We start from the raw sequence: 26,303 nt of genomic DNA, 5'->3' as shown, positions 1-26,303 counted from the left end.
TATAGACACTGAGATCAGGCATCTTCAGTGGGAGAGAACAGGTAGATATACAAGAAAAATTGTGGTAAAGCATGCAGAGACCTGAAAGTAACATAGAAAAAAGGTGGAAATTTTATGCATTTTATGATAATTTGTGTTTTTTTCCGACAACCAGACGATGAACAAAGTGCAGAAGCCCAGTAATCCCGAAGAAGGCTGTGACCTTAACCTGAAAATTATCAAGGTATTTTTCCCAGAAAAATAGTTAATAACAAGATGTAGATCTTGCCTAATGAGATAACTTAAGATAAAAACGATAGATCTGTGTTGTAAGAGGGCACCAAATGCTGTGACTGAGTTAACTCATGTCATTGGAACCTGTATCGATAGCTTGCAAATAATTAGAAAGCCCTTTTATAAGAGAATTAGTACTGATTGATTTCCCAGGATTGCTTTAATTGCATATCTGTAAGAAATAACAGGCTAGCCCCTTTTTGTAGTTCCGTTACGTGAGCTCTTACATAGTGTCCTGTATTATGGAAGAGGGGTCGTATTAAAATTCCGTAACAAGTTACAGTTCGAGGCGGCTGGTCCATGCATTTTCTGTTCAGAAACTCGTAACTGGAGATAGGCAGAGGGATACCACAGTGAAATAAATGAAATTGATCTAGTTGTAGACTATTTTTTCTTTGTCTTGAAGGAGTGGTCTTTCTGGCCGGTTCCCACGTCAGTTGAATTATCGTTCCCTCTAGGCATGGTTTCATGCTCTGCTGCTAACCCGGCCCATGATAGGTAGGGCAAGGCGCTTAGTCCGAGGGCACACCAAGGAAACTGCTTTTGCGCTGCTCCATTCAGTAACATGTGTGCAACTCAGTCTGATAACAATTCTCGGAAATAGCGGTTGCGTTGTGGTTGCCAGTTTCCTTGGTGTGCCCTTGGCCTTAGTGTCACAACTGGTTGGTTGTACGCTATGCGGATAAAGCTGGACAGTCACACCATTAAGCAGGTGGCTAAATTCTGTCGAGAACTAATATCTCGAGACATATCGGAGGTCCTAGGCACAAGGACACGTTCGAATTGCCTCACGGTCTTCTGCAGTGCGGTTACGATATGTATCAGTTTCTTTTATCAGCGCTGGCCGCCTTGAAACAGCATTGGCAGAGATTGACGTCAGCGCTGTGTGCCCGTAAATGCTATTTGCCGACGGTCATGTGTTGACCAGTCGCGCTTCTAGTTGCATGGTTTATTTGCGAGCGCCGGCCCCCAACCACAGTGTTCCTGCCGGCATTTGCACCCTTCAGCGACTGGGGATGAAGTGAAGATCAGAATAATTTTGCTTCATTCTTCTTCCCGAGATGGAGGTCGCTACACGATACTCATTAATTTGCGTTTCCACTGTAAGCAGTGTGAATTGTTCATAGCTCAACCTATATGACAATAACAATGATATAACCTCCGGATACATGACAATATTGTGACGTAAGTTTGTAGAAGTTGAAATGTCGGGTAATCCATAACGAGGAACTTTGTAGGCCTAATTTGTATAGCTTCCCCAATATTTTTGCATTAGTCAAGTCATGGTGGTTCCAGTATGCTCAATATGGGATAGCAAGAAATCCAGACAATTTTGGTAGTAAAGAAAACCCCTGGGATGCGCCGAGTTGAAAAACCTAGAAGTTAAATGAATAGGAATATTTAGTTATTTAGTACACGATTAGCCCGCCATGCGTCCTCAAAGTGGAGTACTTTTGGAACAACTTTACCCTTCAGTGAAATAGGCTGTACAGAAGTGAGACGTCACACGACGAGCCCTGGTATTAGTGTTACTGGGACCCTCGGGCTATATTGCGTCTGAACTGTGCGATCATGTAAGAGCGTGTGATTCACTTGCTATCAGTGCGTGCAATTTACTCGAACATTTTCTTTCCATTCTGTGATGGTTGTGCCACTGCCCCTCTGGCTACTCGCATTTCAGAACTATTTGGCGAGTAGGCGCGGATTGATGAAATTGCATGCTCACGTGAAGGGTGGAGAGCTGTTGCAGACACGCCCTCTGACCAGGCTAGCAAGCTATTATGGCGTTACATAAAATAGAAACTTAATAGTCATTCCGTCTTATTACTTCCGTAGTCACCCGTCAAGGGCTAGCGGTCTGCCAATCATAAACGTGACTATTTCCGATTTGGTCATTACGATATAGTAATTTCACCATGAAGTGTCTATTTGTTGTATACCCACTTTAATTGGTGTGACGCAGTGCCGAATTTAGAGGACAGTTCAGTTACTTATTCAAATCTGACAAATTTTGCATAGGCAATTTATTGTTGTTCACGTTATCTAAGAACTTCCGGTTGATAAGGAACCGAATGATTACTGTTACCACAGAAACTCACCATTGGACCGCATCGTGAGCGAGTTAAATTCGTTTCCTTGAAAGATTCCAGAATTTCTTGATTAACTGAATTGCTGTAAGCTTCTCAAGGATTCTGAACCAACGAGTTTATTATTTCAACGAGCTTTATTAATATGATTCGATATACGCATCGGTCTCCCATGTAACCCCTGACGCTGATCATTCTGAGGCCTTATTTATTTGGAAGATTATAGATGACCATGAAATTTATTTCTAATTAATTCTCGGCAATTTTGATTTCAAAAGTCTTATGTTTCGATATTACTGGAAATGTATCGTGATCTATAATATCGTATTTCATCGTCTGGGACGTGCAATACGGTGTTTATGTTGAAAATTTCTAGATTCTGGCAGAAACAAGAAGTCCGGAGTTATGACATTTACGATCAGTCATAAATTTCGCTCTGGTACAGGGAACCGGACGCGCCTAAAAGGACAGGTCAGAGCTTGTTACAATTGCCTGTGAATGAGGGCCAGTATGATTGAGTTGCCTCGTTCAAGCTTCCCACGGAAGATGGGATGAAATGTATATGTCAACACCATCTTTCGAATTCTCAGCGTGGGGTGTGCAAGCATTCCACAAGGGGAGACTTTCACAATATTCCGAACTGAACGGACGTGACCCTTGCACGCTCTGGGGCATAGCTAGCCGATAGTGTAACGCTGTAACTTAAAGCTAAGAATACATTAATTTAACAGTGTGGTGAATTAGCAGCTGAATAAACGTCAATTGGCTCAACTCTCAGAAAAACGCTTTCTTCGGCATTGCTACCCTGAGACTCATGCGAACTGACGCAGCTAGTTTCCCGTACCTATACCGATCTTCCTTAGTTTGATCTGTGAGGACAACTTCCAGTAGGCATCATACACTGTCCTAAGGTAGAAACAGGTGTAGCAGGGATAGCCCCATTGCGACTGCGCTGATACAAGCAAAGGCGGGTTGGAAGAGAGCGGTGTTACCCCATCTCTTGAGGGTTTACATGACGTTTTAGACACCCGCATTTGGAAACTTCCTTTCTCTGAGTCACGACAAGAGTGCAGTCCAACAGAACACGAAGGTTGACACAGGGTACTGTGCTACATCTCAGTGGCGGTACACATGTATAGTGATCAGGGCTACATTGTTCACCATAAATAGCGCATGCAGTGCGCCGTGATTGTACCCAAAGCCGGGATGTGATGGTCATACAAACATATACATACTAGCGTAGCAGATACTTTTAATATTTCGTTAGTGTCTTGTTGGAAAAGTACATAAAATATGACGCAAATTAAGCCCCTTTGAATACAAATTCGTGCTAATCTCTTCTTGTGAATTATTACAAAGGATTCGTATATACGTATAGATTAGTCCAAGCGGTTATTAAAAGGAAGATTGACTTGGGGACCTGCTAGCTCAGGAGTTTCTAGCAGAAACGTTGATAACCACCTACAGAACAACGGCATATTTACCCAGAAGACTACAGCTCTCATCTTCCATTGTTGTGTGCAGACGTCGTGTACTTGTGTTCTATACCTCTCTTGTATCTTGCCGTTCGTGTAGTGATGTGGCGCTGTGCTCTATACCTCTCTTGTATCGTGCCGTTCGTGTAGTGATGTGACCCTGTGTTCTGTACCCCTCTTGTATCGTGCCGTTCGTGTAGTGATGTGACCCTGAGTGTTCTGTACCCCTCTTGTATCGTGCCGTTCGTGTAGTGATGTGACCCTGTGTGTTCTGTACCCCTCTTGTACCGTGCCGTTCGTGTAGTGATGTGACCCTGTGTGTTCTGTACCCCTCTTGTATCGTGCCGTTCGTGTAGTTATGTGACCCTGTGTCTTCTGTACCCCTCTTGTATCGTGCCGTTCGTGTAGTTATGTGACCCTGTGTCTTCTGTACCCCTCTTGTATCGTGCCGTTCGTGTAGTTATGTGACCCTGTGGTTGACATTACTTTTTATTTGGGAGGTTCCGCATTTTATGCACCTTGAAGGTTCCTTTCCCGGTTCACAAGAGCCCGCCCACTGGTGCAGGTATTAGATTTTTCTTGTTATGTAGAACTGCCATAAATTTGGCACTAACTTCGCCGATAAGCGCTTTCGCTCGGTCAGTATAGTTCGCTTGCGGACTAAAACCACGGAGTTTGTTGTTTGTTTGTAGAACTACCGCATTTGAAGGTAATTATTGGGCGAAATCAGGATTTTAAAATTATTTTGTACATTGAGAGGCAAATATTGTTTTGTTTTAGAGGCTGTTTGATGCTTTATAGATATTTTCTTGTATAGTGACACTGGTGAGCAGTTTGATGAAGTATATTTTAACCCTTGCGAAAAATACGAGTTATAACGTACCAGTTTGGACCAACGGCACACTCGGGTCTAATTTATTCAGAATCTCATAAATGGTTTGGGAGATGAAACATGCAAACATGGAATTCCTGTTACACTTTCACATTCTTTGCTTACTGAAAGAAGTCCAGGTAAAGGGGGAACTAAATTTTAATCAGTCGGAAGAGGGTATATGTCCGCTTTTTATCAGTCTGAGGTTGTAGTGTTTTCATATTGTGTCCGCATGGAAGGATTGCTTTGTATTTAGAGAGAACGTATAGTGACAGGTGGAAAAGAAGTAACAAAGGATAAAACAGATTGATGTTTTTAAAGTAAGGTCATATCCTGAGCTACTCCAGTTGAAAAGGCATTTTGTTTTTAGCTTAACTGTAGAAGCACATAAGTACAACATCTTTGCAAATGGTCACCTACTTCAATAAGTTGTAAGGGTGATATTATTTACGCACTTAATAAAACAAATCCTATTAGTTAGATATATCACAAAGCACTGGTAGCAGTTGAGATAGTGATAAGCATCGTAATAATGAAAGAAAGCATTACCTATGCGGAGTTGTTGAACTATAACCTCATCAAATGGCCAAGGTTGGGTTGTCTCATAAGCACGCTGCGGATTTGGCAAGAAATAACCCTGAAACGTGTAAGGTATTCTATTCATATCGAGGGTCGAGCATAAAAAGGCCCATGTCTTCTGTTTACTTTAGTTTAAAACATTGTGTAGTTTAAAACATTGTGCTGATAAATATCCTAGATACAGCAGACAATTTCCAAATTTTCTCATGCGTCCAGTCTGTAGCCTAGACCCTATACCTGTTGAGCTATCCCATCTCATGTTAACAAGAATAATGTATTTCTGACGAGTGACGATTTAGGAAGGACATTTTCATTTTCCTTGTAAAATGTTACTTTTGGACACATCTCGTTTTCCATTTAGCTGTTACTGATGTATTCTGTTATTCAAAGAACTTAACCAAACTGCAGCATACTCGCACCCCAACTAAATGATTCAGTTGTATCCTGTTGTTCAGTGAGCCTGGCAGAACTGCAACACACTCACTTTCCAATTGAATTAAGTTGTGTCTTGTTGCTTGAAGACCTACCCAGAACTGCAGTACACTGACACCCCAACTAAATGATTCACTTGTATCCTGTTGTTCACTGGGCCTGACAGAACTGCAACAGATTCACTTTGCAATTGAATTATTCAGTTGTATCTTGTTGCTCGAAGACCTCTCCAGAACTGCAGTACACTCACGCCTAAACTGAATGATTCAGTTATATCCTGTTGTTCAGTGAGCCTGGCAGAACTGCAACACACTCACTTTCCAATTGAATTATTAAGTTGTATCTTGTTGCTCGAAGACCTCTCCAGAACTGCAGTACACTCACGCCTAAACTGAATGATTCAGTTGTATCCTGTTGTTCAGTGAGCCTGCCAGAACTGCAACACCCTCACCAACTGATTTATTCAGGTGTAACTTGTTACTCAAAGAGCTTACCGGAACCGCAGCACAGTCACTTTCCAGTTGAAGTATTCAGTTGTATCTTGTTGTTTAAAGACTTACCGAGACCTGCAACACGCTCACACCCCAACTAAACGGCTCGGTTGTATCCTGTATTTCAAAGAGCCCGCCATTACCACAACACACTCACTCACCAATTGATTTATTCAGGTGTAACTTGCTATTCAGAGAGCTTACCAACACTGCATACGCGCATATCCCAAATAAATGATTCAGTTGTGTCAACTTACCAAACCGCAAAACACTCACTTTCAGGTTAAGTTATTCAATTGTATACAGTTATCCAAAGAGATTACCAAAATTGAAGCACTTAGACTCCTCGGAAAGAAACTGTGCTACTGTGTTTTCTAATGAACACTAGAACGTACCTTTCCACAAGCAGTACGAGTATACTTAAACACTTTTATAATTAATGAGATTTTTCGCCTGTTTGTGTTACAATTTCCACTAATCGGGTTTAAGATTGCGTACATTCAAGTTTTTCTTAATCGAGTATGTGTTGAGAGGATATTCTTAAGTAAAATGCAGTTGGTGACTGACGTTTACATAAATTCATTTTTTTTTTACCTTGAGGGAATGTTAAGTAAGGTATTCTAGCTGTGTCTTCATTTAAATCATCTAGGTTTTGAGGCATCACTAATAATTGAAAGTACCGAGTGTTTGGTATTGAGATGTCTGACACAAAGGACAGCGAACAGTGTAGAGATGAAGACTTTATCGAATTTGTGTACGTGAATGAACCGAGCTCAGATATTCACAAGTCAGTGAAAGAATGTTAAAATAGCAACATAGAATGCCGCTAACATTATGGTTATGATTTCACAGCTGTGTAAATATCAAGACAGTATTCGAGTTGAGCCTGAACTTCGGTATGGAATTCAGCCATCGCTATAATTATATGCCGCAAACCATTGTTTGGCATGCCCATACATAACGTCATATGCAAGAAATCGAACGATGTTAAGTAAGATTTCATGGGGTTCAGCCACCCACCAACCCGGAAAGTGGAGATGCACGTCGTACCCTATCTAATTGCATGTCAGGCTTCGCCAGCATTGCTTGGTACAGCAGAGGGTGGTATGGTTTCCCATTTAGTATTGTCATATAACATTTTGTTTGGGATCAGGAAACTCCATATTTAAGCCCCCGGAGTTTGCCCATATTATGATCCCTTTTTAACTTTATTCTTGTTGCAACCTGGAGCCGGGATAACATTGTCAGTATAGCGATTAGCTATGGGCTGGACGACCGAGGGTTTGGGAGTTCCAGTCCCGGTAGGGTCAAGAACTTTCCCTTCTGCACGTCGTCCATACTGGCTGTCGGGTTCCTACCCAAGCTCCTATCCAATGGGTACCGGGGGCTCTCTACCCGGTGATAAAGCGGCCGGGGCGTGAAGCTGACAACTTACAGCTTGTCTTTTATGTTACAGTTCCGTCGCCAGTTGCAGGTTAGGTCGAGGCCCACTTCGACGGGACTGCCTTGGCTCTACAGATAGTTAAAACGCTCTGTGTGCGAATAATGATAAATTATATTTGAACCGGATGTGACCCTGAATAATCGAATGAGTCAGCAGTGGAACACGTGTCGAAAATATGTGTTTGTGGGATTACTTGGTGTGTTAGAACCGATTTTCGATTTTTAAATGAAGAGTTTATTTCTAAAGCCGGCATATTTGTTGACTAATGAAGCGAGCTCGAAGAATACGTCGAGTTTAATATTAATCCGTTATAATGGCGTTTTCATTTCATGTGCATATTGTTTGTCTGGTTTTGTCAGTGATGTAATATGTTTTTGAATGAGAATATATATTTTAATTGCCACTGTTGGATGTAGTTTCCTGTGGTTGATTTTGAATGTTATGAATCATCCGTTTCATAGCTAGTACAATTCCGGCATGAGATTTCAAACATGACTCACCCAGATGGAGCATACTGTAAGACATGTTGAATGTTATGGCTCTAATGTAAACACGGATAGCACAGTCGGTATAGCGACTAGCTACGGGCTGAACGACCGGAGATCGGAGTTCGAGGTCAAGAATTTCTTCCTCTCCACGTCGTCCAGACCGGCTCTGGGGCCCCACCCAGCCTCCTATCCGATAGGTACCAGGGGCTCGTTCCTTTGGGGTAAAGCGGCAGGGCCGCGAAGCCGACCAGTTATCTCCAACTAGTGCCTAGGCCAAGAAAATGTGGATCTATACAACGACTTCCTCGTACGCCGTCATGGCGCAGTGCTTAGTTAAGCACAGGGGACAACTTTGCTTTTACTTTCATATTTTACCGTGACTGACACACCCATATTTTGTTTAGTAGACAGTTTTTAGAAACGGAATAGAAGAAGCTTTACCTCTATTTTACAGGAAAACTGTTAAATTCATTTCCTAATTTCAGTGACGGTTTACACCATCGGTTTTGTGCACGTACATGCATGGGTGTTCATGCCGTTGTACCTCCAAAAAAGAAACGTGTTTATACAAGGAAGCTTTTCCTCTCTGTTACAGGAGTATCTGCTACAAACCACAAGCCACGGACAGACAGAAAGCGGAAGAACGCGGAAGCCGTTATCAAACCCCGTGGCAACAGTAGTGCAAGTGATCTAAGCAATAAGGAGGACCTCGAAAACAAGTGTAACAAAAAGCGAACCAGTAATCGCGGATCGAAAAAGAAGGTGCTTGAGGAGGCAAACAACAGTAAACTACGGTGCCACGTGCAGGTGCGTGTTGAGGATTGCTTGCATCGTAGCTCTGCGCTCAGGAGCTGCAAGAAGGACGTCACTTCAGCTACCCCTGTGGGGAAGGTTCCTCCAGTTGGTGACGCGGTACCAGTTCCCCAGGATCAACAAGCTGCTGACGAGCCTGCTGAGCAGGACGAGGCCGACAAGGAACTCTTACCCGACCAGGAGGAAGATAAATGTGTGATTCTTGACTCGAGGACACGAAGCGACGGGGAAGTGAGTTTGGAGGCCGATGATGAGAAGGGCCGGGGCAGTAGTAGATGTAGTGTGGTTCTAGACGAGAAAGCCAGTGAAAATGAAGAAAAGTGCAACAGTGGTACGGCCGTGCAAGAAGAAGTTTCTGAACCGTCGGTGATTGTGGAGGATAGGACGAGTAGTGACGCCGTGGTCGTGCGACAGCCAGCGACCAGTAGTCACGACGACGATGATGGACCATTGTCCTCATCCTCGCCTTTCAGCAGGATGGAGATCGACTCCTCGGCAACTGCTTTACTTCGTTTCCCCGACGACCGCTCCGACTCGGGGGTGAGCTCGCTACGATCCGGGAGCGGGGATGAGCGTTCCGGGTCTCGGTCCAGTGCGTTGAGTAGTTCGGACGAACCCCCTCAGCAGCAAAACAGCCAGTTGCCCCCGCCTTTGTTTCTACCTTCCTCCTCGAACTCAAGCAGCAGTGACAGGCTGACGACAACGCCTCAAGAACCGGTGCGCGTGTGGAGGGACCCCAGCTTGCTCCTGGTGGCCGAGCCCCACGTTCGCCACATCAGCAGTGTGCAGCATCAAACGCTGCTCATGTCGCATCCCCCGGCCCCGGCCGCCGCCACGGCCCCTTCGTCTAATAGTGCCCCTGCCGTCGTATCGCAGGCTCAAGCCCTCGCCCTGGCCCAGGCGCACTACTCGCCTGTGGTGCCACCACCCCCTCACCTGCTCAGCCCCCACCCGCTGCATCATCACCCTCATCCGGTTCCCCACCACCTGCCGCCCCCTGGCTTGTACTCTCAGCTGCCTCCCGACATGCTGTGGAATAAGCGGTACGCTCCGATCCCGGTTGGCTCCCATTTGCTGGCGCCCACGCACCCTGCACCAGAGGAAATCCTGGCGGAGAGAGAGCGGGAGAGAGTCTACAGGTAGGTGGTCGCTCGACAGGGCTTGGGGTGTGGCCGGACTCTCGCCTACTGGTGAGTTGACACTGCTAGCGTCTCCGAGCGGTCACACAAGGAATCAGGAGGATATCCTTGTTCCTTCTTCTGACCGGCTAGTTGGTTGAAAAACAAACCACTTGTTCTCCGGATGTGGTCGGTCGGACTGCGAAACTAACCGCTCGGAGGCGCTAGCAGTATGGCCACGCTCAGTACGAGATGAGAATTTCATTTCGACCGGCCTGGGAGATTCCGGTCGAATTCGCTCCTGCTCGTTCCACTTTAGCGTCACTACAGCCCAAGCAAGGCTCGCGGCTTTAGAATCTGTGGTGCTATAACGTCACACAACTCTGTTGTCAGCCATATTGAACTTGAGAAAATCTTAATTAGATCGTAAATGAAGCTGTTCTTGCGATAGTAAACTTTACATTGGTCATTGATATGTTTCAGACCCGTTTGCGTTTCTTTCCTTCCTGCATGCTTCCCACCGCGACGTCCCAGGTTCGATACCAGGTCATGTCATGTGGGATTTGTGGTATGCTAAGTGGAGTACGTTTTGTCTTGAGTACTTTGGTTTCCCCTGCCAGTTCTTGTTCTGCCAGCTGATCCGTATTCATTAATAATACATTAACTGGAAGAAAGAACTTCGCTAGTCGAAATGGACCAGTTGTTTGAAGACGAGGTAGGTATGAACGTGTTTTTCAAAAGAACCATTCGTGATTCACAGAATCGTGTCGCGCTCTGTCAGCCAGTGTTAGCATTGCGATATGTTTCTCACTTAGTTATTTTTTGTTTGCGTGAGCTCAGCCAACACGCGTTGAATGCATGAAAAGAGACTAACATTAGACTTTTGTGAGGTATTTGTGTTAAACATGAAATACAGTAACTAGCTGAAGGTGACACAGCACCCTCGAAGTATGTTGTCATATAGCAGTAATGTTTAACGTCTGTAAGTAATTGTGTTGATAAAAATAAAATGCTGTATTGCACACGTATTAGGTACACATGCCAGTTCCGCATGGGTGGGTACGCATGCCGGGAATCGAACGAGAGATAGACGTTATCATGAAACGCATGCCCTTGTGTACTTTCAACCGCCCCGTTACCGTAGTTGCAGTTTTTTTAAACTGACGTAACTCGTACATTATGTTGTTGGAAACTTGTGATCCTGTACCCTAGTTAGGGTAGGCACCCACGGACTGGTATTGATCGTGAATGTTTTTAAAACCCTTGTGTGCTTTTGATATCAGCCTTGGTACCGCAGTGATAAAAACATTTTTGCTTTGGTTATTCATATATATTAAGGCTATATATGACGTCAGTGGCAAACGTTTGTGTGCAGATACACGCACGCGCGCACACGCCGCTCAAACGTGTACAGACCAGTACTGCTGTGATAACATGAAAGAGTGCGTGTGGGAAGTTGGAAGTGGGTGAGAGAAAGAACTCGAAAACGCAGGGGGAGGGAGGGAAATGTCTATTATCGTCCCTAGGGACTGTGGTTGGGGTTGCTATAGTAACAGCTTCGTTTTCTGTCTCTCTTACTCGTTGCAATTACCGAAACCCCAGCGTTCTTCATGGCTCTAACTTGTGTGTGTGTGTGTGTGTGTGTGAGAGAGAGAGAGAGCTCTGCACCAACTTTCTCTATTAATGACTGTATTCCAAACGCGATTACGCCTTTATATTCAACGCAATTAAAAGGGTAAAATTAAAACAAACAGCCCCAGGTTTTACACCGTTTTATTACTTTCGAAAACTTATGCTTTCCAAGTGTATATATATGATGACTAGCTTTAATTGATTTTCTGTGTGTTCAGGTTTTCGAATTTCATGCAATGGCGAGATATTCATATGTAGCTTTTTTTTTTTGCCCCCTTCTGGATTATAGTAACCCCCTTATCCAAGGCGAGGGCTAGATTCCTGTGGAGTGGCGTGTTAGGCGACTCTGCATTCAACAGACTTGCTGTTTCATGTGTTCAATGAGGTTACGTGAACGCGACCATGTAAGGGCTTCTGTTAATTCTGAGATATGTAGGTTCATAACGCACGCATGTGAATAGCCCCTACCTATACTGTGTATGAAATAAAAATATAAACGCACAGTAAACGTAACAAGACAACATAAATAAGAAGCATGATAAGAAAGCGCTGCTGGAGAAAGATGCGGAAGTGTTGGAGAGTCAGGAGAAAATACTAAGCGCGGGCTAGCCTGTTCAGTACAGGAACGTGTTTGACAGACTGCATATACTCAACCAAGATTTCCCGTATTCGGCAAGTAATTAGTCGCATTTTCTATTGCTATTTTAAGCAAAGATTTTATGTATTCGGATGGATTTCAAGCATGAAAGCAAGTGAGTCTGCTAGCTAATTGGAACAAATAGCGAGCTTCTAGCTACAGGTAGTATACCTAATAACAATAAGGAAGGTAGTCTAGATGATGTTTCGCCACCTGAATGCAGGACAAAACCAAATATGGGGAATACAAAAACAAAAGCAAACTCCGTGGTTCTAGTCCGCGACCGAGCGACCGCCGCTTGTGGTCGAAGTTAGTGCCAACTTTAGCGGATAGAGGGTGTCGCGTGGTCAGCGCAACGAGTCCCCTCTGCCGTTAATTTCTTTTTTCTAGACCGGAACCGCTATTTCCTTGAAATAACTCCTCACTTAACCTCGAGGCTGAGTGGACCACGATCCCGACCCACCACTTCTCAGAAAATTTGGTAGCGCCCGGAATCGAACGCGGGACCTCTGGATCTATAGCCGGGAACTCTGACCACTAGGCCACAGAGGCAGTCAGTACGTCCGTCGAGAATGTGACAGTGTTCAGACGTATAGGAATGACATCAAACAAGCAGAGTAAAGAGCATGGTAACCACCCGCGACACAAAACTCAGTTTGATCGGTGTGCTGTTTCAGTACTTGAAGATTACTGAATGTATTTATAGCTTTACCTATTTTTTTGTACGGTTGTTAGCCCCTCCCCCTCCCAAACCTGAGGTAGTGACGCAGTTTGAAAGTGTTTGAGAACAGGGTGCTGAGGAAAATAGTGGAACCTCATAGGGAGTAACATGTACAGTATTATTGAGGGCGTTCAAGGAGAATGAGATGAGAGAGACAATGTAGCATGCTTGAGAGAACTGAGAATTGCGTGTAATTTGACAAGTTCTGACTTATGGGATATAACGCCATGCAGTCCCATAGTTTCGGAGAAACGTACCGCCTTCATCTTCATGGTCGAGGTGGCTGCGACATATTTCTCAGAAATGTCGGTTGACTTGTATCGGTCTGCAGGGTGATATCCAAGAATGAAGAATCCTTCATATCCACCGCTGTGAGAACCTCTAATTCTGAATGTAATCATTTGGAAACTGGAGGGAAGAGACTGCTTGAGAGATTCGCTCATTTTCTTCTTCTTCTTTGATGAACAGTCTTTCGTGTTTCTATGCTTGACTCCTTTCTGTGAGTGTAACTATCAGAGGGATATTTATAAGTTTTGTAATTTTATATTTTAATTTAATGGATTTGACTTTGGTACAGTGCTAATTGTATTAAATCTGTATGGGGGTCGTGGATTGTTTTCCTACCTGGATTTTATTTCCCAATTTGTCTACTGAAACTAGCACGTGCTAGGCAACGAATTTACTGGAGCAAGAAATTTGGTTTAATCGAATGCTTCGTGTGGTTGACTGCCCGGGAAAATAGAGCGGTTATATTATTTTATTTGGCTACGCCGAAGTGATACAAATTTTCGTTGTTCGCTATACAGTGAGCTAAATTTTAGGATTACACGTATCTGTGCTGAGAGCATGACCTGAGAGAAATGAGATGGAGGCAGGGCCAATTACAAATTTGGGCCTCCCACCCCACCCCGAAAACCATATAAGTGTCATCATTGGCAAAACAGCACGTTTTGAGCCATACCCTTCCCTAGAAGATTCTGCCAGATTTGATCCGGGTTTCCCGTTCTTTGGATTTCGCAATGATATATATCTATATATTTCCCCCCACACAGAGCAGGCTCGTCAGCCTTGCGTCCAACCCCCAACCTGGAGGACCAGGTCCCTATATTTATGTTCCCCAGTGACAGGGCTGCCCAGTGATATCCCCAGGCTGTGGGCTCCCTTTTTGTCGTCTTCTTCGTCTCGCATGTGTACGGTGGACACATTCTAACCCGCCACCACACGGGGAGGTATAAAAATATATTTAACAAATGCATAAAGAATGAGATTGTAATTTATTAGAAGAAAATTAGAATTTCGTGATGGAAACATTTTACGCATTATTTTCTAATATTGAAGTGGACCTTGAGGAAGTAAGGTATTGGGCGATAAAGTGGATTAGGTGACTCATATATGTCCACAGCGGCCTCTTGTGAGCAGGGAAATGTTTCTTTGAGATACATAAAATGTGGGAAATTCTTCGTCCAGACGAGCGGTACCCATTGGATAGGGGCTGGGTGTGCTCCAGGGCCGGTCTGGACGACACGGAGAAGCGAAAATTCTTGCCCCCACCGGTACTCGAACTCCGACTCCGTCTCCAGCCCGTAGCCGGTCGCTATCCCGGATCTATATACAGCAGCGACCTACATATGCCGAGCCGTGATATTCAGTGTAGAGATCAGGCAGTGCATTGAGCGCCTGCTCGACAGATGTTGCTGCTAGTTCTGTCGTTTGGATGCATGGAACGTGGGAGGGGAATATGTAGTAGAGTGGCAGGTGTAGAAACCCAGAAGCTGTCCGTGTCTGCGGTTTGTACATTGGTGCCTTGTGCCACGGAGGGGCAGACTTCATTGCTAACACTCCTCGAGCACAGATGTCACAAGTCAAAACTATGCAGTGATATTTTGAAATTTGTAAAGTTGCCCGTCTGTTTAACTACTTAAGTACTGTGCCATGAAGACGTATGGGGGTTGAGATATGACTCCACCATTCTTGACCTCGGCAGTAGATGTAGGTGAGTGGTCAGCTTCACATCCATTCTGCTTTACGCCCTGGGAGAGAGGTCCCGGAACCCATTGGATAGGAGGCCCGAGAGCCGGTCTGGATGCTGTGGAGCAGAGAAAAATATTCTGCCTCTCTTGGGAATCAAATGAAAGGCGTCCTGCCCGTAGCCGGTCGCTATACCGACTGAGCTGTCCCGGCTGTCAACCTGTATGTTTTATTAATTCCTGGCTCCTCCCACCTCTTCCGGAGTATTCGAATAGAATTTTATCCAATTTCTTAGAACAGAGCGTGTTGTGGGTACTGTATACAGGGTGATTAAAAGTGAATGGCTGTAATATGAGAAGTTGGAAGGGTCATTTGTAGTAGAAGATGCAAATACACATTTCTCCAATACGCACCGTTTATTATTAAGTTGCACTTTCTCAGTATTTAGGGTAGTCGATGAAACATGTTGATCAGAACATCTGAAGCAGTTGCTATATTACTAATCAGAAAGCGACGTAGTTATTAACAGAATGCTTTATTGTGTAATTAAAGCATAACACCTGTATTATCTGATAATTCTGTGTACGATTTGCGTTGCACGATGTGTAATCCGTTTCGGCTGTCATAAGGAACAGAGCCCTCTGTTATTTTAGAGTGTCATAGGGACCAGGCAGCAAGCCCTCCTGTTATTTTAAGCTGTCAAGACCCAGCGATAGCCACGAACTCTTAACATGCCACAGGATAACTTATTAGTATTGGGTATGGCTGCAGAGTGATATCACGTACAGCTATAAACCTGACAGCCCTTGAACAGTATAAACAAAGCGTTAGTGAACAGTTCTCACTAACTGAGAGGGAGGTAGATGTTATTAGTTTTTATGCTTATGACTGGGCCAATGCTTTTATGTTACTTTGAATATAACCTTTCTGAGGACAGTCGACAGTCAGCAGCCAGTGGTGTAAGTCGTCTGTTCGACTCACTTAATAAATCTATCCTGTCTACCAGACTGGACTTTGAGTTTTTCTCAATGCGATTGGACTTCGCTCCACTCCACATCCTGTTCGCCACATGCAATTTCCTGCCAATCCGGTAAAACACAACTACCGGCGATCCACGTAATTTTCGGACATACTCGCAAGAGATCTAAATTTGTTTGTATGGAACGACAAGACTGCTCCGTCCACCTACCACTTTGTCTTGCACGTCCAACCATACAACACGGCAGTGAACAGGACAAGGAACAGCAACTCCATTGTCACTTTGTTCCCGCTCCCTCACTCCTTCCAGACAACGTTTTCCAGCCGAGTATTAAGGAAACAGTGAATACGGTAGAAGGCGTAAACCGCAGTGACCTCATAAGTGCACCCCGCAGAGAACACCCGCAGCAGTGTTGGGATGGCGTTGGACATTCTTCTGAAGTTGGCATAAGAGCTGTAGGCTTAAATTTTTAGCAAATGTTGTGCGTTATCATAAATCGTTTGCTTCAGCTGTTGGTACATTCATTTAACATTTGCGACACCTCTTGATGGAGGCCCTGATTAGTAAAATTCATTGTACATTTGCTTAAAGTATTCGTCATTAGGATGCTTTCACTTTTGGAGGTTATGGTACTAAAGGTTAAACATACAAAGAAAGACTCATTTGAAGAAATCAGTCTTCTGGTTTGAGGCGCCTGCACCTGCTCACACTGGTTCTACTCTGAAGGCGGAGGCAATACATTCCTCCGAAACGTCGGTTAACACAATATCTACACTGCGCCACATCCCAGAAGACGGCTTTCTTCATAGTCATCGCCGTGAAAACCTCAAATCTTACAAAGACTCGTTTAATTGTGCTCTAATTGTGTTCCCCCATATTTCCTGTAAGTTATCACCAACCCTTTCGAATTTCACCGAATACAAAGAGAGAATCTACAATATGAAATGTTGTCTCTCCGTTTCGTTGCGGCCCCTCTGCCTGGTGGTTTGCTCGGAGAGCGTATGCATGTACTCTGTCGGACTGGTATGTGCACTGGGGCGCACGACCGGGAATGCAGAAAATGCTTGATGGTACATCCTTTCGTCCTTGCAACCCCAATAATGTAAGTAAGAATAATTCGGTGTTTGTTGCATGCACTGCGCTAAATTTTGTCTTGTATACATAGTTTACGAAGTTCATTAAAGATGCGTGTAGAATATGAATCCAAAATGCCCGCGGCCAGAAACACTAAGTAACCGTTAAAAAATGTGTGATATAGTTATTATTATTATTATTTAACTGCAAATGGGTTTTCACCCGGTGGCAGTGGTGTTACAATAAGACAACAGACAACACACATAAACAAGTTCAAACAAAACAAAACGTTTTCATTAGTTCGGTACAATTCTTAGGAGGTATTCTATGCACCATACAGGATCCGCGATAGCGCAGTCGGTATAGCTGCTGGTTACATACAGGCTGGACGGCAGAGGGGTCGGAGTTCGAGTCCCGGTAGAGCAAAGAATTTTCACTTTTCCGTGTCCAGACCGGCTCTGGGGCCCACCCAGCCTCCTATGCGATGGATGCGTGGAGCTCCTTCCCTGGGGGTGAAGCGGCCGGGACGTGAAGCTGACCGTTCGCCTCCAACTAGTACCGAGGTGGAGATAATGTGGATCCGTATATTCACCCCCATACGCCTTCATGGCGCAGTGCTTAATTAGTTAATGACAGGGACGACTTTAACTTACCTATACAATATATTATATATCTATTACGGTATATGTGACCGGACTGTTGTCAGTAAGTGCGCATAACGGTGTTCCTTGTACCTGAACCAGTATGCATCTGAAACTGAAAGATTTTAAAGTGATGAGTTTATTTACCTAGTCGTTTAAAGATATAATTGGGAGTGGGGGGTCCAAAGGAAAGAATTGGGAGGTTTTTTTTTGTGTGTGAGTTCTTTTACGGCGCTGTCAGTAGCTAAATTATACAGAGTCCCATAGCGGATGTTAGGTGACTGACGAATTGGAATGTTTTCTGAAGGACGCGGTCGTGGTCTAGTCAAGACATTTAACCTGACTTGTAGCCCTGGCCGGTGTTCGAACGTAGAACCTCCCGAATGCGAACTAAAGAGCACCATCATTACGCAGACCCGTTTGGTGGAAGTTCTTTGAAGGTTTCTTAACTCCCATTTCACTCAAAAGTCGAAATTACTTCTCTAAAATAACAAAGTACCGGACAGCAGACTTCCTGCGGGCAGAACAACAGAGGTGTCGGAATTCGAGTCCCGGTAGGGCCAATAGTTTTCTCTTCACGTCGTCAGGACCGGCTCTGGAGCCCACCCAGCCTCCCATCCAATGTGTACCGGGGTTTAATCGGCCGGTGTGTGACCCTGACCGCTAGTTTCGAAGTCAAGAACACGTGGATCCATACATCCACTCTCCCATACGCGTAGTGCTTAATTAATTAAGCACAGGTGACGACACCCTTACCTTTACCTTACTGGAAAACGGGGCTGTACGTGGGGTTTACTTTTCCACAACACCGTGCTTTTGGAACTGGTCTGGGTTCCTTCTGGGTTGCTTCTGAATCTTGGGAGCGTGGTGCTGACCGCTCGTGACCATAGAGATTTGGAAGAAACGTCTTGCTGGTGTTGCATGGGCCTAGCTCTGCTTTGCTTGAACTTCCCGCTTTTTACTGTAGTGGAATTTCTTGTCGGCCGGTCACGGTAGCCGAGCGGTCTAATAAGGCATGTACTGTCTTCGCTCGCTTGGAAACCGGGATCGTGGGTTCGAATCCCACTTAGGGCATGGATGTTTAGTTTGTGTGTGTGAGTTGTTCTGTGTTTGTGTACAGGTAGAGGCCTTGCGACGAGCTGATCACCCGCCCAAGGAGTCCTACCGAATCTGTATGATCTAGAAAAGCCGAAGTGAACGGAGTTCATGGAGGTAGGCCTAGGCCCACTGTGGCTGTAGTGCAAAGGGGGGGGGGATTTCGTGTCGTATTCTGTCTTGGCCGCTCCGTAAACCTGTCTTAAGGTAGAGCCATCCCTTTCCTTAACTAATTAACTACTGCGCCATGAAGGCGTATGAGGAAGTGGATATATAGATCCACGTATTCTTAACTTCAGCACTAGTTTGATGTGTGTTCAGCGTCATACCCCGGCCTTACCCCCGGAGAAAGAGCCCCAGGTACACATTGGATAGGATGCTGTGTGGACGACGTGTAGAAGAAGAGATCCCTACCCTACTCGTGCTTGAACTCCGACCCCTCTGCCGTAGCCAGTCGCTGTCCCGGCTCCATAAACCTGGGACAATGCCTGGAATCGTATCACGATTACTTTCATACCCTCAGCTAGTTCTTCTAATCACCTGCCAGCCACTCTGCGCTTTTCCTGCGGTTGACAACTGAGATTAATCACATTCATTGCCAAGTCTGATACCGCTACGTGCTTTGACTGTGGAGGTACGTGCTAAATGGAAGAATGAAGGAGCCGTTGACACTTGACGCCAAGTTTCCTGGCTGAGACGGAATAGCACGCAGTGTAGTGTTCATCTCTACAAGGTCGCTGGGGACTGAACCTCAGTCCAAGGTTAACGCATTCACGTGTCTCATTCTAATTTCGGAATGTAGGCACGCCAGAAGCTTGGCAGTAATAAGCTTTGATTTACCAGGCAATGAAACCAAGATTCACTCGTCTTTACCAACACGGATGGGCGCTCTGTTGTTTACGAACTGTTTTTGCATCGTTACTTCAACTCACCTGACTTCTTACTCAGGCCACCGTGTTGAATGAACTTATATGCTAAGCATTTGCCGGTACTTCTTGTGGGTTGTTTTACGACGCTTTGAAAATCTAGGCTGTATAGCGTCGAATGATGGGATGGTTGACGAATTCAGAAGGACGTGGAAAGAAGCAGACGTGCTCCATTAGAAGCACTATGCCGACAACTGCAAGGGCGCACTAAGGATAACCATGAAAAGTCAGTATAGTTGATACTCTCGACTGATTTGAACCGAAATCCTCCTTAGTACGGGTCTAGGGCGTTTCCGCCGTGCCAATCGGCTAGATGTTTTGACGCGACACCTGAAAGTCGGAATACTGGAGCCAGAGGATACGTCCATTGCTTCGCAGCGGCTTGATAAACAGGTTTCCGCGGCAACAGATAAGCAAGCAAAAGAATTATTGGTAACGATGTTTTCTGTTCGGTCCGTGCGAAATGGCAATAAAAGAAGGAATCTAGTGAATTGGTGCTCAGTAGTCGGGCTGTGAAGAGAATATGTGTGCTGTAGTGGACAGTGATATTGTTTTAATTCCCGTGTTAAAATCCGTTGCCAGGAAGCGGATAGTGGGGACTGTAATAGCAGTTCAAAGTGTGGTCATAGCGATATTGTTACAGTTGTTTGTAGTACGACCTGTAAGTGGTTAGTAAATCTAGTAATCTAGAACTTCGTCTGTAGTTGTCTGAAGTGGGATTGGATTGTCCAAATTATTGGACTGTCAACTGGATTTGGACCGTTGTATTGTCAGCCTACAAATTGGAACAAATATCGGAACTTCTGAAAGCCATACGAGAAGTGATGGAGACGCGTATAGGTTCTCTAGCCTTCCGCGTGGATATCCATCAAGCCAGGCCAGTGACCGCTCAAGCAGAAATGAAAGCCAAGATGGGCTCTCACCACGAGAAGTTGATGACGAGAATGAAAGCCGGTAAGAGGCCGTGAGCGAGGCCTGTTTGTAGAAGACGGAGGTCTGTGTGGAGACTAAGGAGTCAGCCTCAGAGGAAAGAACTCCTTAAGGAAGAGGTCACGGTGAAAACTGTTACAGCACTGAGGAAGTGGCATTGGGACCAGAATCCAGACGGAGGGCGCCGCGGTCAGCCGAAGAAGCGGATCAAAGACTGTTGTGAGGGACAAGGCCCAAGACAAGGATATGCCAAGCGCCCAGAAAGGACGGACGTTCTGGAAGAACGTCAGATGAAACCTGAAAGAATCACTGGCATAAGGGACCGAGATGTTAAGGAGCAGCTACATCTGAGGAAAAGGAGGGCAATGGGAACAGCATCAAAAGACGAAGCAGGAGACAGGAATTACGCCTGGAAAGCACGAAGACATTGTATGAGGTCCGCGGAAAAGAACTCATTCGTTGGAAGTAGCAAAGCAAACAGTCAGGACTTCCATTTTTTTCCTTGGCACTACAGCCCCAGTGGGCCTAGGCCTACCTCCATGAACTTCTCCGTTCACTTCGGTTTTTCTAGATCTTAGACATACGGTAGGACTCCTTGGGCGGGTGATCCAGCTCGTCGCAAGGCCCCTACCTATACACAAACACAGAAAAACGCACACAAACATCCATACCTTGAGTGGGATTCGAACCCACGATGCCGGCTTCCGAGAGAGCGAAGACAGTGCACGCCTTAGACCGCTCGGCTACCGTGACCGGCAGGACTTCCATTAGACCGCGGAAAATGGCCCCCTCCGAAACAAAAGAAGAGCCTCCAAGCAGCTTTTAGAATAGGAGCCGTAGATGTAAGAGCACTTACCACTCTCTGAACTTTTGGCGGCACCAACCGGAGGAAGTGGCCGCCTTAAGGAGAGAGCAGCGGGAGCGGTTGGGAAGTAAACACCGTGTAAACTGAGCCACGAGGAGGGAGGTGAGACGTGGCACAGTCCTCGGAAAATAAGAAATGGTGGTACTTCTGTAGCCCATTCGGGACGAATAGCCTTAAGGAAGGGGCAATGTAACATGACGCCTGAAGGCTGGAATAGTGGAGCTAAGCAACGGCTTGGTAAGCAAATTCCCGCGGCAACGGATGCGCAAGCAACAACAGAAGAATTGTTCGGACCCTGCCCTGCGGGTCGTAGCAGGCGACGAAAATGGAACCCAGTGCCTGGGGCTATAACTGGGCTACCTCTTCCTGGGCGATGTAAATACAGGGACCTGGCTCTCCAGGTTGGGGGAGACTCAAACCTGGGAATGACTGCGCTGGCCAGTGCCAGCAGCAGTTGCAATCGACAGACCAATCCTCTCACCAGAGAGGATGTTACATAAGGAGTATGACGGCAAGTTTTCAGTTGAAAAGAAAAATCTTCGGTCGTCTCAAGGAGCTTGTCGCCAAGACGAAGTGATTGACGGTAAACCGCTCGTCGTAAAGTGACTAGCGCTCAGTTGACAGTCGGGCTGTGAAGAGAAGACTTCACGTGTGCTGTAGTACAGTGATACTGTTATATAATTCCTGTGTTAAGTCCGTTGCCAGGAAACGGCTAGTGGAGACTGTAATAGACTGAGGACAGTAGTGTGTGTGTCTAACAGTTAATTGTAAAGTGTAGAAATAGCGATAGTTGTTTGTAGTACGACCTGTAAGTAGTCAAGAATCCAGAACCCCGTCTATAGGCACACATGCACGTGACAGTATTTACCGTCGGTGTGCTTACTATTAGATTTCGAAGTTGGTAGGTTTAACAGTATGAGCTGTAATGGTACAAACTTTTCAAAAACGTCTCTACGTTATTAGCCATTTCATGTAATAATAGCCAGGGATTGCAGCAGTCACTTTGTTCGCTCACGCCAAACCTTCACCGCCGAAGGGCGACGGTTAATAATGAAAACGGAATGATTGCGAGCAGATGTATAAATAGATTACAGAAACAGCGCGTCATTGTTCCACCAGCAATGTTGAGTAGGTTATTGTGTTTTTAAAACAGCAATTCAGATTTAATTTTAAAATAACTCTCGTAAAACATAATAGTGCGACGTAATAGCCGATATAATATGTCATAATGTTTCTTCGTTCAAGTATCTTAACAGAGTTCCTTCATATGAAACATGTTCCATCATGTCTCGCGTAAAACATTATGCTGCGGAAAGATGATATAGAATAGGGGCAAGTGGTTTGAAATCTTGTTACCGATTTCACTGACCAAGAAGCAGGACGATAAAGAGTGTCTTAAAGTAGGCCTCGACCTTTTGTACACCCCCCCCCCCGCGTCATTCACTACCGTCCTGCGACGTGGGCACGTGCAAGTCTAGAATGAGTTGTTAAGTTGACGTACAGTCAGGTAGTTATTCTAAACGTTGCAGTCGTCTACTTAGCGTTTTTCCATCTTATTCGAGACGTTTTGTAATCTATTTTCGGCCCGTAGACGGCAGTTCTCGCAGAACTTTTTCGTGGTATTCCTAGAGACGGGTTCTTGTGTAGTACCTCAAACTTTCCATTTCATTATTCACTAATCATAGTCATTCAGTGCTAAGTAGGTTCAGCTATTGGCAGCGACGTTAAAGAAGTAACAAATAAAGAAATAAACAACGAATGAATAAGGAGCATTGTGTGCTGCGATGGTCCGCGAGATCCTCCACGCCATCTACCGGCAGCAGTCGATAGTTGTACTTGAATTTCACGACGCAAGATGGCAGAGCAGTATAGAATAGCATGGCAACTGCCCCCGTCCCCCCACTGCACTTTCGCACGTGCGAGCCTAAAGACAACACATCGGTCTTCGTCTGCCCGCATCGTTCCGCATGTCATCCGGCCATCCGGTTGAGTTCTGACTCTCTTTTGTTGTGTTAAATGTGAGAGAATTATATAGGCACCTTTTGAATGGGATGAAAATCTTTAATAGCCTTACGTGAAAACTATTTGATCGAGTTAGAAATTGTTTGTTAGAGAAAGAAACGCCCTAGTAGAGCATGGTGCATTTGTTTATTTTATATTACTATTATAGTTAAGCTGTGAACTATGATAGTAATATAGGAGCCGGGATAGTGTAGTCGGTATAGCGACTAGCCACGGGCTTGACAAGGGGTCGGAGTTCGAGTCCCGGTAGGGTCAAGAGTTTTCTCTACAGCTTCCAAACCGGCTATGGGGTCCACCTAACTTCCTGTCCAGTGGGGACCGGCAGCTCTTTCCCCGGGGGTAAAGCGGCAGAGGCGTATAGCTGACCACTCACCTCCAGCTAGTGCCGAGGTCACGAAAATGTGGACCTATACATCCACTCACTCCTTCATGGCGTAGTGCTTCTTTAGTTAAGCACAACGCCGCGCCATAGCTCAAGCGGTTAGTCGCTGGCTTCTCACCGCAGCGTCCCGGGTTCGATCCCGGGTCTGGTCAAGTTGGATTTGTGGTGGACAAAGTGGCGCTGGGGAGGGTTTTCTCCGAGTACTTCGACTTCCCCTGCCAATCATCATCCACCAAATTCTCAATCATAATCACCCGGGGCAGGCTACAATAGGCCAATCGGTGGCCGCCGTGCCGAGTGGACCCAGTTGGACTCCACCCCCCACTAAGCGACTTAAAAAAATAAAATTTAGTGAACCACAGGGACGACTTTACCTTTTCTTTATCATAGTTAAGCTACCGACGTACAGTACTGAAAATATCGATGAGGTTAGCTGAACATGAGCGCGTCTGGACCTTTCTCCCGTAAGATGCCCATTTCGAATATTGCTGGCGTACTGATTACTTTGACGACTTGTAGCCGAATGGTAATGCATTACCTTCCATGGCCGCGTCTTCTTTCCAATTGATCGTAAAGTCCCTGTGATCAATTAATGAAGCATCACCGCATGAAGACATGATGATTTAAGCGATCAGCTTCACGCCCAGGCTGCCTTATCTTCAGGAGAAAGCCCTTGGAACCCATTTGGATTGAAGGCTGAGTGGGTCCCAGAGGCGGTCTGGACACGGTGGAATAGACAAAAATCTTTTTCCCCAACCGGGGCTCCAACCCAGGCCGTCCAGTTTGTAGCATGTCTCTATATCAACTGAGCTTTCCCGGCGCCAGATCTTCGAACTTGATTCGGCATTCAGGTGTGCGCTTCACGCGATTCAAAATTCCCTTCTGTGTCTTAGACGGAACTACCGAATAGAAGCCTGGTGCAATGACGTCATATCCGCAAGAAATGCACTGTTTAAGAGGAGGAGAAAATCAATCAGCTGGAACATCGTGTGGAACGGTCTTTACTTTCCTGTTTCTGTTTGCTGCAAAAGAAGTTCTGCCTTGCATTACCTCAGCTACCGGCTCGTCATACCGGTACTGAGTTACGCCGTCTCTGCTGCTAACGAAACCTGTTTACTCCCGCAGTTTAGCGGTAGCGTAATATCTTTGTTTTCTAAACCGATAGCGCATAAAGTAAAACAAGTAGGCGTGTTAGCCGACAGTACAATGATTAGATTAGATTCGTGTCAGGGGTTTTTCATCATCTCTACCGTGTCCAGATCGGCCCTGGAGGACTATCTGTCATATCTGATGGGTCTCCGGACGCTTACCATAAGAGTAGAACGGACGGAGCGTGAAGATACTCCCGAGCATGTAATGCCGAGTTTAAATATTCTCGTGTGGTTTTACCGCCATATTTCCTAATGGCGTAGAGCGTAACTACAGGGTCACATGTACCTTTTTGTATTAAGACGCTTCATTTCACGCGGTGCATTTCAAGGTTCCGAATGATTACAACTTATGTGTTAATAATGCTGTAATTGCTAGGTCTGGAATGTGTTTATACAGGCCAACGTGCCATTTATACGCGGCAAGTTGTGATGATTCGTAAATTATGGTAGTGGTAAGGGCCCATAATTTTGCGCGCAGTCATCATGTTATTTTCGGCATTTATTTTGACGTTTTTTTGAATCCATGAACTCCAAATTAATTGTGGGTTGGAACAGAAAAGTGGGCCAGGTTGTCTGATATACGATGATAATAGCAGCTTCATTAGAGGAAAAGGAGGAGGAATTGGGCTACAGTTTGTCTTTGGGGTTTCGTTATGTTTTTTCAAACGTTTCGCTAGTTTCGCGCTTTAGAAACATCACACTGATGTATTGGTTGATTCCTGCTGAAACGCATATTCTATCGGCGTTAAAATTTTCAGATTGAAAGTTTCGCATCGTCGCCATGTTTGTAATTGTATTTTACATTGCACAAAAAATGTAGTTTTACCAAGGTAGTATATTTTCTAACGATACAGAGGTCCCGGGTTCGATTCCCAGCGCTACCAGATTTTCTGAGACGTAGTGGGTCTAGAACTGGGTTCACTCAGCCTCGTGAGGATAATTGAGGAGCTGCTTGAATGGAAAAGTAGCGGCTTCGGTCTAGAAAGCCGAGATCAACGGCCGCGGGAATCCGTTGCGCTGACCATGTGACATCCTCTATCCGCTAAAGTTGGCACTAACTTCGCTGTCAAGCGGCGGTCGCTCTGTCGGCATAGTGCGCTTGCAGACTAAAGCCACGGAGTTTGATTTTTGTAATACCTTGCATCATTTCAGGGTCATGTTCGCGCGTTCGTTGTGTTATTATTGGTTGTAGGAAGTTGGCAAGTACGA

The 26,303-nt window shown here is 45.3% G+C and overlaps 1 protein-coding gene across 3 annotated transcripts in view; it reads left to right on the top strand.

Annotated features, from left to right (window-relative positions):
* The window catches only part of LOC111864611, a 629,006-nt gene that overhangs the window by 534,451 nt on the left and 68,252 nt on the right, over positions 1-26,303 (top strand). For all 3 annotated transcript variants that reach the window (XM_023851980.2, XM_023851979.2, XM_023851978.2), the window contains exon 8: positions 8,736-10,092. In XM_023851980.2, the coding sequence (XP_023707748.1) occupies positions 8,736-10,092 (1,357 nt within the window). The remainder of the gene's footprint in view (positions 1-8,735; positions 10,093-26,303) is intronic.

The sequence above is a fragment of the Cryptotermes secundus genome, unplaced genomic scaffold, assembly GCF_002891405.2.
Source record: "Cryptotermes secundus unplaced genomic scaffold, Csec_1.0 scaffold7, whole genome shotgun sequence".
NCBI classification, from domain to species: domain Eukaryota; kingdom Metazoa; phylum Arthropoda; class Insecta; order Blattodea; family Kalotermitidae; genus Cryptotermes; species Cryptotermes secundus.
This window is presented reverse-complemented; position numbering and strand designations above follow the sequence as displayed.